General features: G+C 50.6%; 1 protein-coding gene across 1 annotated transcript; it reads right to left on the minus strand.

The window, feature by feature from the left end:
* Positions 1-2,460: 2,460 nt before the first annotated feature.
* Positions 2,461-4,306, minus strand: LOC101615012 (calcitonin-like). Its single transcript, XM_045146391.1, has 3 exons — positions 4,221-4,306; positions 3,364-3,498; positions 2,461-2,720 (listed from the first exon to the last, which is right to left on the minus strand). Exons 1-3 carry the CDS (start codon positions 4,304-4,306, stop codon positions 2,537-2,539), a joined length of 405 nt encoding a protein of 134 aa, XP_045002326.1. The 3' UTR covers positions 2,461-2,536.
* Positions 4,307-14,256: the final 9,950 nt, after the last annotated feature.

Here is a 14,256-nt window from a genome sequence, read left to right on the forward strand (position 1 = left end):
ATGTCTATGTTAGACTTGGACTACCTCAAGCACACTCGTTTCTGTACCCCATAAAATAAGCAGTTGTGCTTAGTAGCATGGATGAGCATTCTGGATTGTCTGTGACTTCTTTTTCCCATGAGGTTTCTTTTTTAAAGGGTGTTGCAGGCAAAGAGGTACATGAAAGAGGTCTTAGGAGGAAAGACAGGGGTTGGTTGAAAAAACCTGGAAATGCAGTCATGGGTAACCTCTGGGGCTGTGGATCAGAGCACACCCTAAAAATAGATGTGTATGGTTCTCCTTGATATGCCCAGCACTCTAATTCATAAAAGAGGAGGCTTCTCTAGGACTGAGAATAAAGACTGAGAGTCCATCCATCCATCCATCCATCCATCCATCCATCCATCCATCCCAAGTGTGATGCCTTTGCTCCAAGTGAGTCAGCTTGGTCAACAAAGCTGGGTGAAACAACATAAATGTTTGCAGAGACTCCATTTAAGGGTATCGAAAATACACTTTTAATTTTGGTTGAGTTCACAAATGACAACAGTGACATTTCTTTAAACAAATAGTTCCATTATATCAGGGCATTAACATGTGTCCCCAGATGACCAAGAGGCAGTGGCTTCATGACCCCCACCTCCCCACCCAGATGAGCAGAGCTGTCAGCCGCAACATGAAGGCTGCTGGGGACCAGAGTTGCTACCAGAAAAGCACACAGGAGACATGCGATCATGTTTATTGGATATAGACTCAAATATCAAAACGATCCACGCTAGTAGCTGCGGTGAGCTTGCTCTGCACTTAGCTTTAGTTCCTTTCAAATGAAGAAGAGTATTTTCAGTGTCAAGAAGGATGCAAATATGTGTTTTCCATGGAGTCTTTCCTACAGATTACATTTGGTACACACAGAAAGAAGTGGAGTTCAGTTCCATTGTAACCTAGAGGACAAAAACAACAACAGTTTAGATATTATTAATTGTCAGGCTCCTGATGTCTGTTTTTGTTAGCTTAGGAGGTAGGAACTGTCGAACCCTCTGTTTATAAAAGCACTTCAGAGAGTTTTCAGTGACTAACAGATGGTCATGTAGCTAGAAGGAGGCAAAGAAAGTTCTTGAGCTCCAGACTGCTGTCAATTTAACAGTAAAGAACACTGTAGTGTATACTACAGAAGACAATGCCATGGTCTTTAAAGCCCATATGCCAGAATAATTATGGTGACTGGTGAACAGGATTTGTATTTCTGGGCCCCATGAGCTCAATGTTACAAGAAGAGGGCAGAAGATAGACAAATAAGCAAACAAGCAAAGCCAGCCAGAGATGAGATGGTGTCTCTGCCATGTTCTTTCTCCAGACATGGCTTGGGTACCACCCCCATATATGGAACCAGGGAACTGCAGGGCATAGACTCTATCTGGTATTTGGTCACTAATCCTCCCACCTAAGTGCAGGGCAGGCCTCTTCTCACTGAATCCATTGAGCTACTCAGGCTTGAAGGTCCCTGCGGCGCCGGCCAAAGGCTTCTGAGCCTACGTCGGTGGGCACAAAGTTGTCCTTCACCACACCCCCAGATCTGCTCAGCAAGCCTGCCAGCCGATGGGTCACACAGGTAGCGGTGTTGCAGGATCTCTTCTGGGCAGTGACACTGGTTTGCAGGATGGAGGAAGAAGAGAAGAAGGCCGGTTGGTGAGAGGCTGAGGGGAGGAGCCTTGCCCCATGGGACTATCATGGTAATGTTGCTTCTCTGAGAGATACCAATTAACCTAAAGTGTTTCTCCAAAACACAGTTATCAGAGCAGAAAATCACAAGCCATTAGGGGAAATGCAGTGCTCGATCCCCAGAGACATTTCCAGAGGTGCCATAAAAACCCACAGGTGACCTCGGGTGGCTTGTCACGGAACCCAGGGCTGTAACAGCCCCCCTTCCTGTGTAGATGTCAGCCATCAAGGACGTACACCCTAGGGTGAATTCCAGCACCGCGTCCAAGCCAAGGCACAAGGCCTGCACGCTCACGGTCTAGTCACAGACACAAACACCACCCTTCTCAGTGAAACGAAAATCTGCTGGTCTTACCTGGAAGAAGAGCGGCGCTTGCAGCATCCTGTCTCAGAGGGGCTTACCTTCTCCTTAGCACCCCATTCTTTGCGCTTGAGCTGGTTCCTGCACCACTTACCATACCCTGTGTCCACTTATCCCAGGGCTAAGTTCTACTTCTAACCATAGGTCCTAAACCCCATGAAGCCTGGGGCATGGGCTAGAGCAATGACCACCATGGCTTGGATCTTTTTAGAAAAATAGTTTTATTTTTCAAATGGCTAGCACAAACGAGAAGCGACGGGAGGCTAAGAGGCTCGAGGAGGGCCCTTGCCCTGGGATCTTCCTGGATGGCTCTCCTTCAGCTTGGGAGTCCTTGCTCTTCACCCATCTGCGTTCCAAGCATCATCCTCTGCCACAGGAAAGCCATCCGTAACAGCCCAGAGAGCGACAAAGAGGGGAGCAGCATGCAGCACGTGACAGGAAGGGAGGAGGAAAGGACACTGGAAAGGAGAGGGGAGCTTAGTTGGCAGCATGAGGGCGGGGGTCTCTGTCCACGTCACTGGCCACACTCCTTTTCTTGCCAGGAGCTCCAACCCCAATTGCGGTTTGGGGGAAGGTGTGAAACTTGTTCAGATCTTGCGTGTACGTGCTCAGCATGCAGGTACTCAGGTTCCCACACCGCTTAGATCTGGGGCTGTCCAGGCTGTGGGGAAAAGACATGCCAGACAGTTCCATGCACCAGGCAGGGGGAGTAGGAGGTGCGGTAGAAGGTCGGCTCACTCATACCCCCCTGGGAGGGGCAGTGGGCCAGTACAGAAGGGGGGTGGGGAGGACTGCCGTGGGGAAGGGGGCTGTTTCTGGCATTCCACATGCTGTTCAGTCCCTCATGCAGGGCGGGGGTCGTGTCAGGGTGGATGCAGGTCGGCGCATGCTTCTCCCTCGGCAATGCTGGAGCCAGGCCGGGGCTGGTCCGTCTGCAGGCTCAGGGCACTTAGGGCAGAGGAGGGGGGCGGGGGCTCTCCTCGGTCCTGGTGCTCATCTCCGCAGGTGTCCCCATACTTCAGAGTTAACCCTTACCGATCTTATCTGATCCTGTGCCAGTCTCGCCAGGATCACCAGACCAATTTCTACAGGAAGCGATCCCACACCTTCCCTAGTTACTTTCAGAAATAGATCTTTTAAATGTGATCTAACCATCCTCTATCAGGGTGACTTCTGTCTTCAGTGGAGCCTGAGCTAGGCCCCATGCCCTCCCGGCCAGCGTGTTCTCTCCGACCGCTTGGGTCCCACCTTCCTAGGTGTGCGGTGGTTGGGGGGGGGGCTGCGCTGAGGGTGGAGAGCCTTACCTGCTGGCCTGGTCCTCCTGCTGCTCCATTTCCCGGGCCTTCATCTGCATGTAGTCCTGCACCAGGGCGGCCAGCAGGAGGCGCGCTTCCTCCTCCCCGAGCGCGGCCAGGTCCGCGGTGTTCTCCAAGGCTGACCTGCGGAGGGAACCCACCCCAGCGCAGCCTGAGGCCCCGGCCTCCTTCCAAGCGGGCTTCTGGACCCCCTGCTCCCTGCTTCTTCCCCTGGGGGCTTGAAGCCAGGGTCCTCACTGCTGGCTAGTCACTGGTGCCACCTCCAGGCAGCAGTGTGCCGCAGCCACTTCATCCCGGGCTTACTGAAGGCCGATGGTTAAGTTTTCAAGCAAAGTGTTAAGTGCGGCCATTAGTAAACACTAGATGATAAAATGTGTGCTGAATCTGGATAAAGGTTCAGATGAATAAATGAAATTTCTAAGTAGGTGAGAACTTGATCAGCAGATTGCAAATCAGAATTAGAAACAAGTGTTTTTTTTTTTTTTTAAGCAAACTAGTTAGTAGATCAGGCTGCAGTTTCTATCTAAAACGGTGGACGAGTTGGGTAAATCGGCTTGCTGCCGATACATAACTGGGAGAAAAAGCAACCCAAGTATTTTGTGACAGTTAACCGGGCATATGGCAATATCAAACAGACTACTGTACGTCTTGTCACCATTAGGAAGTCGCGCGTCCCGATCTGTATGTAGAAAAGTTTGTAATAAAGTCGCGCATGTACCTACTCGCACAGTACATTTCCTGTAGGAGAGCTATTTAGTTAAACCTTTGGTAGGCCTCGGTTAACAGGCCGGGGCTGCCTGGTCCCGGGGGCGGGAACAGCGCTGCTGTCTTCCCACTGACGTTACCTGAAGGGCGCGGGGTGCAGGCTGCCTGCGGGGAGCAGGAGCAGCATGCCCAGAGCCAGGAGCGGGGAGAACTTCTGGAAGGCCATGGCACCTCCCTGCAAAGGAAGAATGACATCACCACCTTCTGCACCAGTGTGAAGTGCGGGGAGCCCACAGGCTCGGCCTTCTGTCCGCCTGGGACCCCGTGGCTGTATGTCTTCGGAAGGGCCGGGGCAGAAAAGCGGACCGCTGCGAGGACCAGGGCGCAGGCAGCCCGCGGGGCTTGGAATTGCTGGAGGAAGGATCTTAGCGGGACAGATGGGGGGCGGGGGTGGAGCGAGGGTGGGGAGAGTGTCCCAGCCCTTCAGGGCTCCTCCAACAGGCTATGCAGTATAAACCTGTTGGTGGTCTTGGGATCACCCTGAGAGACCCCTGTCCCAGTGGCTACCCGCGTAAGAGAAGCCCGAGCTGACTTCCCCGTGCGGGGAGGGAAGAGCTTTGCCCTGGAATCTGAGAAACCGAAGGCCATTAGTGGTGCCCAGCTGCTCCTCCCTCTGGCAACTCAGTCGCCTGCAAGGACTAGAGCACAGTGTGGGCTGGGGACCCAAGGCGCCCTGTGTGGCTCTCGGAGTCGGAGTCCGGGCGCAGGCCTTGCCCTCTGGGCTGCGGGGCGTTCAGGGGCCGAGCCGCCCAGTAGCTCTGGCCCAGTCTGCGACCCACCGTCTCCAGAAACGGGGCAACCCCCACCCCGTCCCCCAGCGCGCCACCTGCGCATTTGGGAAGCTGCGTTCAAGTCTGGCTGCAGGCGCGGTGCGTGGCGAGCCCCGGCGCCGAGACCGGCCCAAGCAAGCGCTCAGCGCAAGAACCGAGCCCGCAGCCCGCAGCCCGGAGGGGAGCGCCAAGGCAGGGGGACACCCCCTGAACCCGCGCTGTCCGCTTCGACCTGCAGCAGGAACTGTGGGCTGACTGGTGAAGAAGACAGCCAGACCAGAGGGGAGACAGAATGCGAAGTTGACTAGGCGAGAGAGGGCCGGGAGGCGAGGGCAGAGACCTGTGCACCCGAGCTGGCATCTCTGGGCATCTCTGGGCTCACCTGGAGAGCGGTGGCTTGGAGCAGAGGCGGCGGAGGCAGCTCAGCGACTCTTGGGCTGGGCGGCGTGGCTCGGGTGCCTCCGTGCTCCCGCCTGCCTGAGGCTGCTCTTATTCCCGCCGCGGCGGGTCCGGGAGGGGTCCCCGAGAGCTGGGCAGCCAATGGGTGCAGGGGTCCTATGCCTTAGCCAGATTGCGTCAGCTCCGGACTTCCAGAACCTCGAGCGAGCATCTAGCAAGACGGCCCCATCTGAATTTGCATTGAGGTCATTGTTGCAAGTGTGTGTGTGTGTGTGTGTGTGTGTGTTGGGGGATGTCAACGAGAACCACCTTTAAAGTGAGCAGGAACTTGAGGGCAGTTTGACGTCACGGTCAATTTCATCTCTTCCTGCTTGGCATTGAACACTCGCTCACCCCAACCACCCTCAGGATCCTGGAGGGACAGGGTAGGGTCCAGGGTGGCCACCATTCCGGGCTCCCCCGCCCAAGCACGACTTGGAGGATCGACGAGCCGCAGGATGGGTTTAGGGACCAGGGACAGCTGTGGGCGCTGGCAGGCAGCGTCCTTCGTGAAGAGGGGCGAGGCCGGGAAACGGGGGCCGCCGCACCTGAGCCCTACTGCACCTGAGCTATTCCAGACTGAGTGACCCCGAGCAAATCACTTCACTTTTTTTTTTTTTTTCGGGTTCCTGAGGTAGGGTTTCACTCTAGCCCAGGCTGACCTGGAATTCACTATGGAGTCTCAGGGTGGCCTCGAACTCATGGTGATCCTCCTACCTCTGCCTCGTGAGTGCTGGGATTAAAGGCGTGCGCCACCATGGCAGACTTCACTTTTGAAATGGGTACCATGGTCCTCTCTTGAAGGAATGTTAGGGGGAACAGCCCAGTGGATGGCCCCTATTAGATCTAGAAACGTTTCCTGGTCTACATAGGGAGCCTGTCAGATCTGTAAGGGTGCTGTCTGGAAGCCCTGCCATGTGGACCAACTCGACTCAGCTGGGCACTTCCAGGGTGCAGTTCAGATCCATCCCACCCACGTGTGAGGAGATGTCCCATATCCAGCCGGGCCTGAGGGGAGGAAGAGGCAAGATCCCAATGTTTCCAGAGCCCCCCTCAATCCTCCATCTCTCCCCCTTCTTAGGCTATCCGTCACCTCTCTTAAGTCCTCCTGCGGAACCATTTGCACAGCTGCTGCCAGGGCTCTTTGCCAAGATGTCCCGGGGCTGTTTGACTCCGGGCTGCACCCCCACCCCTCCCTTAAGTCCTGCACTCAGGAGCTGGCGGGTTTGCCCGTGCCGTGGTGGTCTTGTCCTTACTAAACCTCACACGCACTTCCAGTCACATCCTTACACAGACCCCTGGCTGTTTCCAGCGGGAAAGCACAGGCGCTCAGAGCAGAGGCTGACACACGGGGACATCCTCAGGGGTTCACTCTCAAATGTGTCTCAAAGTTGTCACCTCCTTGTCGCTCCTGCGGTCCAGCTCACATCTCCGCAGGATGCTGTCTCCAAGACTCCGGACACCTCACCCACTGACATACCCGAACCCTTCTCCTACCCAGCGTCCTGACTTGGGAACCACTCACTCACTGGGTCTGGGCACTGAGCTCCAGGGTCACCCGGGACTGAGGTCCTCATTCAGGTGTTTGTGGGCTGGGGAGATACAAGCTTGGCTCCGGAACACAGCAACCTCGGCGGCTCTCTGGGGTGCAGAAGCTGACCGCGCTGTGCGCCCAGCGACAGCAGCGGAGCTGGGGAGGGGGCTGTGCGCACGAATGCCAGGCGGAGCAGAAGCCGGTCTCCAAGAAGGCTTGCGTGGTAGAAGCACGGAAGCTCGAGGTGCCCTGCGGGTCCCACCAGCACCCCCAGACTCAAATCCCTACAAGCCAGCTGCGGTGGTGGTTTTCGTATTCTAGTTCCTCCTTAACTTTTGGACGGCTACCTTGAGGGCATAGGACCGCAAGGAGGCGCCCGAAGTCCGAGGGCGTCGGAGAGACCCGGGACAGGTAGAGCTGGGCGTGGGAGGGTGCGGGCGGGCGCGGGCTTAGCGAGGCGGACCCACCCGCCGCTGCGAGCGCCCCGGAGCTTGGGGGCAGACATCACCGCGGAGACGCAGTCCCGGCCTTCCTTCTGTCTTTCCTGCAGTTTGTTTCTGAGCCCTGTCTGGCCTGGGTTTTCTTGAGGATCTAACAGGACACGTTGGAGAAGGCCAAGGTGTGGCCACTGTGGGGCGCGCAGCGCTTGGGCCACTGCCCCTTGAGGCTGTTGCAGAACAGCATTTGTTCTCGGGCTCCAAACACACATCCATGGGACGTTCAGCTCCACAGATTTCTAACATGTGTGTGTGTGGGGGGGCGGGGGGTTGGGGTTGGAAGCATGCATTACTCCCCCCCCCCCCTTACTGTGCATTTTCCTAAAGAGGGAGCTCACAGCTTTTTCCTGGACAACGGTGATTGCAAAATGATCGAGAAAGGACTGCTCTAGCAGCGGGGTTCGTCACCAAGTCACTTGGGCTCGGAGTTCAGCCCCTGGCCGAGGGGTGTTCCTGCAGCCCCGAGCAGACCCGCACCCCTGTCTGAAACCTGCAGCCGCAGACCTCGGGCTGGTGCGCGTGTGTAACCCGAGCCTACGCCCAGGGGTCGAGAGTGTCCCCTCCATCCAGGGACCCTGGTCCAGCCTTGCGGTGAGGCGCCCTCTTCAGACAGGGGAGCCGATTATCCCTCAAACCCTCCCACTTTGTAGGAAGAGCTTGGAGCACTCGCCCCCGAAAACTCCTAATTCTTTTCTTTGTCAATTACCATCTTTACCAGGCAGCCCAGTAGGCACTCAGCCAATGTTAAATAAATGGAAACTAATTCCTCTCGACAAATTCAGAGGAAGGTGTCTCAAAGTTGATCTCCGAACATCCTGGCAAGGTTCTTCCATTTTGCTGGAGAGACAATCCACTCCCGGATAGAAGTTAGGGTCTGACGTGAAATGCTAAACCAGTCTCCCCCAGCCCACTGTGGGCTGAAGAGTGAGCCCCAGACGGTCAGCTCTCCATGGGCCTCCTCCCGCTTCTGGGGAACCTACCGCTTCCAAGCATCACAACCTAAGGGGTCCAAGAACGTCACTAAGGAAAGTGTCCATTTGAACATAGTTCCTTCACTACTTAGCTATCCTACGGTTATTTCATGACTTTTAAGTCTGAAAATCGGTTATTCTTGAAACATTATAACATGGGGGGGGGACTCGTTTAGAACACTCCAGTAAGCTCCAATTTTAATATTTATTCCCATTCATTTAAGTCAGATTCTTGTACAACTTGACGTAAAAATAAAAGCATAGAGAAAATATTGCAGAATATGCTTATGTGAATTTCCATGTCACCAGGATGACTGTTCTTTTTGGTTTTTGTTTTTTGAGGTTTCATGCTAGCGGACCAGGAATTCACTATGTAGTCTCAGGATGGTCTCGAACTCACAGTGATCATCCTACCTCTGCTGGGATTAAAGGCCTGGGCCATCACGCCTGCTTCTAGGACTACTCTTACTCAAGGAAGCCAGCTGTGCGAACAAACAAGACCAGAAAGGACACCAAAGCACTTTGAAAGTTCAGCGCCTATGAGAAGTGTGTTGCATCTGTGCGGTTATGTGACCTGTCAACGCAATGCCAACAGAAGGGCAGGAGCAGCGCCCAGAACCCAGGCCCTTTCTCTCCAAGGAACTGGAGAATGGCTATTGAAATGCCGTCCTGCTACTTTGAGAATAGCCAAACCCAAAGATTCCCATCCGTGCTTTTGAAGAGCCAGGGGTGAATGCTCCGGGCACTAAAAACCCTACTGACAAAGACAGGAATGGCTGCCAAGGTGTACGAAACACCTGGTGTTCATGGATGGACGGATAGAGAAAGGCAGTGTGCACGTGTGTGTAACAGAATATGATTCGGCCTCGAGGGAGGGGCAGCTGTCATTTGAAACTTAATATTTACTCTTGAGAGCATGTGGTGCTTCTAGCCACAGAGCAACAACCAGGCACAGAAAACGTACTGCAGAGCCTCACTTATACGTGTGACAGGGACCAAGGGGAACTCACAGAAACAAAGCAGGATTGGTTAGTAGGTCTTGGGGAGTGGAGGTAAATTTGGGGGACTCAGTGTGTAGCATAATGACTATAGATAGCAGCATAGCAACCTGCTTTAGATTTCTAAGAGATTGGGTCTCCAAGTGTTCCCAACACACAGCAGTCATTATGGGATGGGTTTGGTACTTAGGCTGAATCTAGTAATCATTCAGCAATGAATATGTCTATCAAAACACTACACCGTACATCTTAAAATAGTAACACTTTATTATGGCAAGAGTTCAGGAAGGAAAAAGTACACCCAAAGATTTTCTTGAGATCTTTATGACAAATGGACCTCTATAAATATTGGACAGGATATCAATGTCTTATTAGCAACCTAGACATAAAGTTATCTAAAAGCTGTTGAATGTGTGTTAAGTATGAAAGTTATACAAAACCATATTGAAGTAAAACAAAACAAATACTTTATAAATATTAAAATATAAATATTAAATATATATTTAATTCAATATATATTTAAATGGTAAATATTAAAACTACCATCAAATGAAATGTATCTGTGTGCTGGGCCTGATGTCTGTATTATCTTTGATATTCCTATCAGTTTTATAAGATGGGTATTGTTAAGTAAGAATATTTGGTTTGAATTAATTATATCTTCCAAGCTCATCTGGAGCACCAAAAATGCCAGAACATGGTTTATCAGTTTGGGACATCAGGTAAAAGGTCCCCTGGACCTGCAGACTGACTCAGAGGGAGATATATCTCTGTCTGCCTTCCTCAGGGCTAATGGGATTTGTGGGGAGAGGCTCAACGGCTAGACATAAATCACCTGCAGTTCCTGGACCAACATTTGGGGGTATTGACATCGTTGCAGCAGGAAAATAAATGTTGGTGCCACCATTTAAGATAAATAAATGGCTGAAGAATAAAATCCATGTTAGAGTCATAACACTTGTAAAATGACTTTAACACTTCAAAGCTCATTCAGATGCCTCAAGTTTATGCATTTAGTGTGACTTGTCGCTTCACCTTGTGGTTGACATCACAGCATTTGGTTGTCCAGTGGAGGTGGAATGGTTTGGTGGACTCAGTACAAAGAGTACCATGAGTCAGGACACAGGGTTCTAATTCCTGCTATGATTTAAAAGAATGTGGCTTTGAGCTTGTCTTTAAATCCTGTTTCCCCATTGGATACATGAGCACTGGACTGAAAGAGTCCTACTTCCCTTTCTAATTCTGACATCTTACATGTACTGCATACTTCCTGCCATCTTTCTAGTGCTTGTCTCTGAAGTGAGGTCACTTCACTTTGGTTTCTTTCACTTGTCTAGACATGGGCCGTTGTCCTGTGAAAGGACCATTGGAGAAGTCAGCATAAAAGAGTAGAACATGTTCTTCCACCGAATGGTCCAGTCAGAGAGATGCTGTCCCTCCCGGGTGAGGAATAAGTGGTTTTCAAAGTAGGTAGGAGGCAAAGGGTTTTCTTGCCTCCACAAGGTACAATAGTGTTTTTTTTTTTTTTTTGTTTTTTTTAACCAAAGAAGTAGATAAAGCATGTGAGATGAGCTGGAGCCCTCTTTTCTTAGCCCTGTGAGGATGGATCTCTGCTGCTCTTATTTCTGCCTGAGTGTCCTGTCCTGCAATTTGCCAGAAGAAGCTTCCTCATCTGGCTACCCAGAGTGTCCATCTGGAGCTCAACACAGGCTCCTTTTGGAGCCTGAAAATCAGCTCCAAGAAGTTCTCCTTGGAGGACCCCTGTGCAGGAAGGACTTAACCTTCAGGGAAGTCTAGCCAATATATCAACGAATACATGGTGAGTAATTTGATTGGGAGAGAAATCAACTGATACACATAGGAAAATAGATCAAGGAATAGATGTAATGAATATATAACATACATTTGTTTAGAATGATAAAATTATAATTGCAATGCTTCTGCCTGTTTGGAAGTATTCTGTGTGGCTTGTTAGTAGGAGTAGAATGCAGCAACTAAGTACATTTAATCAGCTATATGAAGAATGATGGGAGTCTATAACCAGGGAAAGGAATTTAGTGACGATGAGTCCCATCGCATTTACCTAACTCTCCTTGTAAGAAGGAAAGCTGGGTGTGAATGAAGCCAACAGGTAGAATCCTCCTTTGTCCTAAGATCATCTTAGGAGAGCTGGAGTATGGTTTGAGTTGGCCTTGTCTAAAGGAAGTGAGCTACTAGAATTAACAGGATTTAGGAAAAGGAGAAAATGAATAAGGCTAGTTTATTAAAAACTTGTGTAGTATCTCAGAGAGATAAGACACACACATGGTTGTAGTCAGGTTCACATTGCTGGCAGAAATCACCCAAACAAGAGCAGCTTTTGGTTAAAAGAGGTTTATTTTGGCTTACAGGCTCTAGGGGAAGCTCCATGATGGTAGGGGAAAATGATGGCATGAGCAGAGGGTAGACATCACCCCTTGGCCCACATGAGGTGGACAACAGGAACAGGAGAGTGTGTCAAACACTAGCAAGGGGACACTGGCTATGACACCCATAAGCCTGCCTCCAACAACACACTACCTCCAGGAGGCTTTAATTTCCAATTGCCATCAGCTGGGGACCTAGCATCCAGACCAACCTAAGTTTAATGGGGAACACCTGACTCAAACCACCACATGCATAGTCAATAAAGAAAAGAATAATATACTCAGTGGATAAGTATATCAGTTTCTTATTGCTGCTACAACAAATTATTACACAGTTAATAGCTTAAACAGTACAAAATTATTATACTTCTGTTCAAGTCTAACATCCAACATGGGTCTCTAGGCAGGAATGTTTGAAGAACTGTTCTCTCTGGATGTTCTATTTAGTCTCTCATGGCCAACCTCATCCCTTGGTTTGTGTTCTCCTTCCTCCACCATCAAAATTCGAATTGAGGGGCTGGGGAAATTGATCAGTGGGTTAGAGCACTTGCAACACAAGTTTGAAATCACGAGTTTGATCCCCAGCACCCTTGTATGAAAATCCAGGCATAGCTGCATGTACCTGTACCTCTAGCACTGAGGGGGGTGGAGACAAGATGATCTATGGACCTTGTTGCTCAGCCAGTCTGAGAAACTGTGAGCTCTAAGTTGAGAGAGAGAGAGACACTCACAGAGAGTGAGAGAGGGAGAGAGAGACAGAGAGGGAGAGAAAGACAGAGACAGAGAGAGAGGGAGAGAGAGGGAGGGAGACTTTCTCAAGAAAATAAGATGCAAGAGCAATAGAGGATGCCCCGCTTCTGGTCTCTGTACACTTGAGTATGGGACATAGGCATAGCACCACACACATGCTGTTACCCCCAGGAAAACCCACTAACTTTGAGTGCTCTCACATCAAGTCAGTCTGACCTCAGATAATTCTTCTCTCTCCCATTAGCCAGAGCCATGATGATCATCTTAAGCCCAGCTGGGTATCCGGGAGGACCGCTCCATCTTGAGGTCTTGAATGTAGCCAGAGGTACAGAGCCTTTGACCTTTGTTCAGGACTTAGAATGGGGACGCTCTGGGGAGGCTGTGGTTTCTGCCCTCATATGTGTGTGTTGGGCTGATTGACAAGGACTGTAAGTCATGGGGTCTCAGAGAAAGATGACACTGTGAGCTTGATCATGTCTGGAAGACCTCTGGAAAAGGGGAGGCAACCAGAGCCCGAGAAGAAACATGGCAGAGACTCCAATGAGGAGTGTGTCCTGCTCTCGGGGGATGGCTTGGCCTTTACCATTTTGAAATCAAATCATCTGTGGTTAGCCACACGCATGAGACTTGTACATGATCTAGACTACTTGCATTTCCTCATGAAAGGAGACTGGGGGGATCATTAGACTCATTTGAGGTTCTGGCCACACACTTCCCCAGCTACATGCATTTCTGCCCAGTTGCAGCAATGCTGGAGAATACAGAGCGTGGAAGTGCGGGATAGTAACAGAACGGGGCTCCATCTCTGCAGTTTGGGGAAGTCACTTCACGTGCAAAGGTGGAACTCTTTTGTGGTAAGCCTAACAGACTGGCCTTTAAAAAAATTTTTTTTTTGTTTTATGTTTATTTATTTATTTGAAAGTGACAGACAAAGAAAGAGGCAGAGAGAGAGAAAGAGAGAGAGAGAGAGAGAGAGAGAGAGAATGGGCACTCCAGGGCCTCCAGCCACTGCAAACAAACTCCAGATGCGTGCGCCCCCTTGTGCATCTGCCTAACGTGGGTCCTAGGGAATTGAGCCTCGAGCCTCGAACCGGGGTCCTTAGGCTTCACAGGCAAGTGCTTAACCGCTAAGCCATCTCTCCAGCCCAGACTGGCCTTTTTTTTTTTAAATTTAAGTATTTTATTTTTATTTATTTATTTGAGAGGATAAAAGAGGGAGAGGGAGAGAGAGAGAGAGAGAGAGAGAGAGAGAGAGAGAGAGAGAGAGAGAGAGAGAGAGAGAATGGGCAAATCAGAGCTTTCAGCCACTGCAAATGAATTCCAGATGCATGCACCTACTTGTACATTTGTACATCTAGCTTACGTGGGTCCCGTGGAATCAAACTGAGGTCCTTTAGCTTCACAGGCAAGTGCCTAAACCACTAAGCAATCTTTCCAGCCCTGGCCTTTTATCATAATTTTATTATTAGTTTATTTTTATTAACAACTTCCATTATTATAAACAATATCCCATGGTAATGCCCTCCCTCCCCCCACTTTCCCTTTGAAACTCCATTCTCCATCATATCCCCTCCCCCTCTCAATCAATATCTCTTTTATTTTGATGTCATGATCTTTTCCTCCTATTATAATGGTTCTGCGTACGTAATGCCAGGCACTGTGAGGTCATGGATATCCAGGCCATTTTGTGTCTCGGGAGAGCACATTGTAAGGAGTCCTACCCTTCCTTTGGCTCTTACGTTCTTTCCACCAC

The sequence above is a fragment of the Jaculus jaculus genome, chromosome 3 (genome assembly GCF_020740685.1).
Source record: "Jaculus jaculus isolate mJacJac1 chromosome 3, mJacJac1.mat.Y.cur, whole genome shotgun sequence".
In the NCBI taxonomy this organism is placed as follows: domain Eukaryota; kingdom Metazoa; phylum Chordata; class Mammalia; order Rodentia; family Dipodidae; genus Jaculus; species Jaculus jaculus.

Excerpts from the sequence above, each read along its gene's own strand:
- LOC101615012 (XM_045146391.1), bottom strand. The coding sequence starts at position 4,306 with ATGGCCTTCCAGAAGTTCTCCCCGCTCCTGGCTCTGGGCATGCTGCTC. Across the intron at positions 3,499-4,220 it reads CTGCACCCCGCGCCCTTCAG|GTCAGCCTTGGAGAACACCG; the intron begins GTAACGTCAGTG and ends TTCCCTCCGCAG. Across the intron at positions 2,721-3,363 it reads CAGGAGGACCAGGCCAGCAG|CCTGGACAGCCCCAGATCTA; the intron begins GTAAGGCTCTCC and ends TTTTCCCCACAG.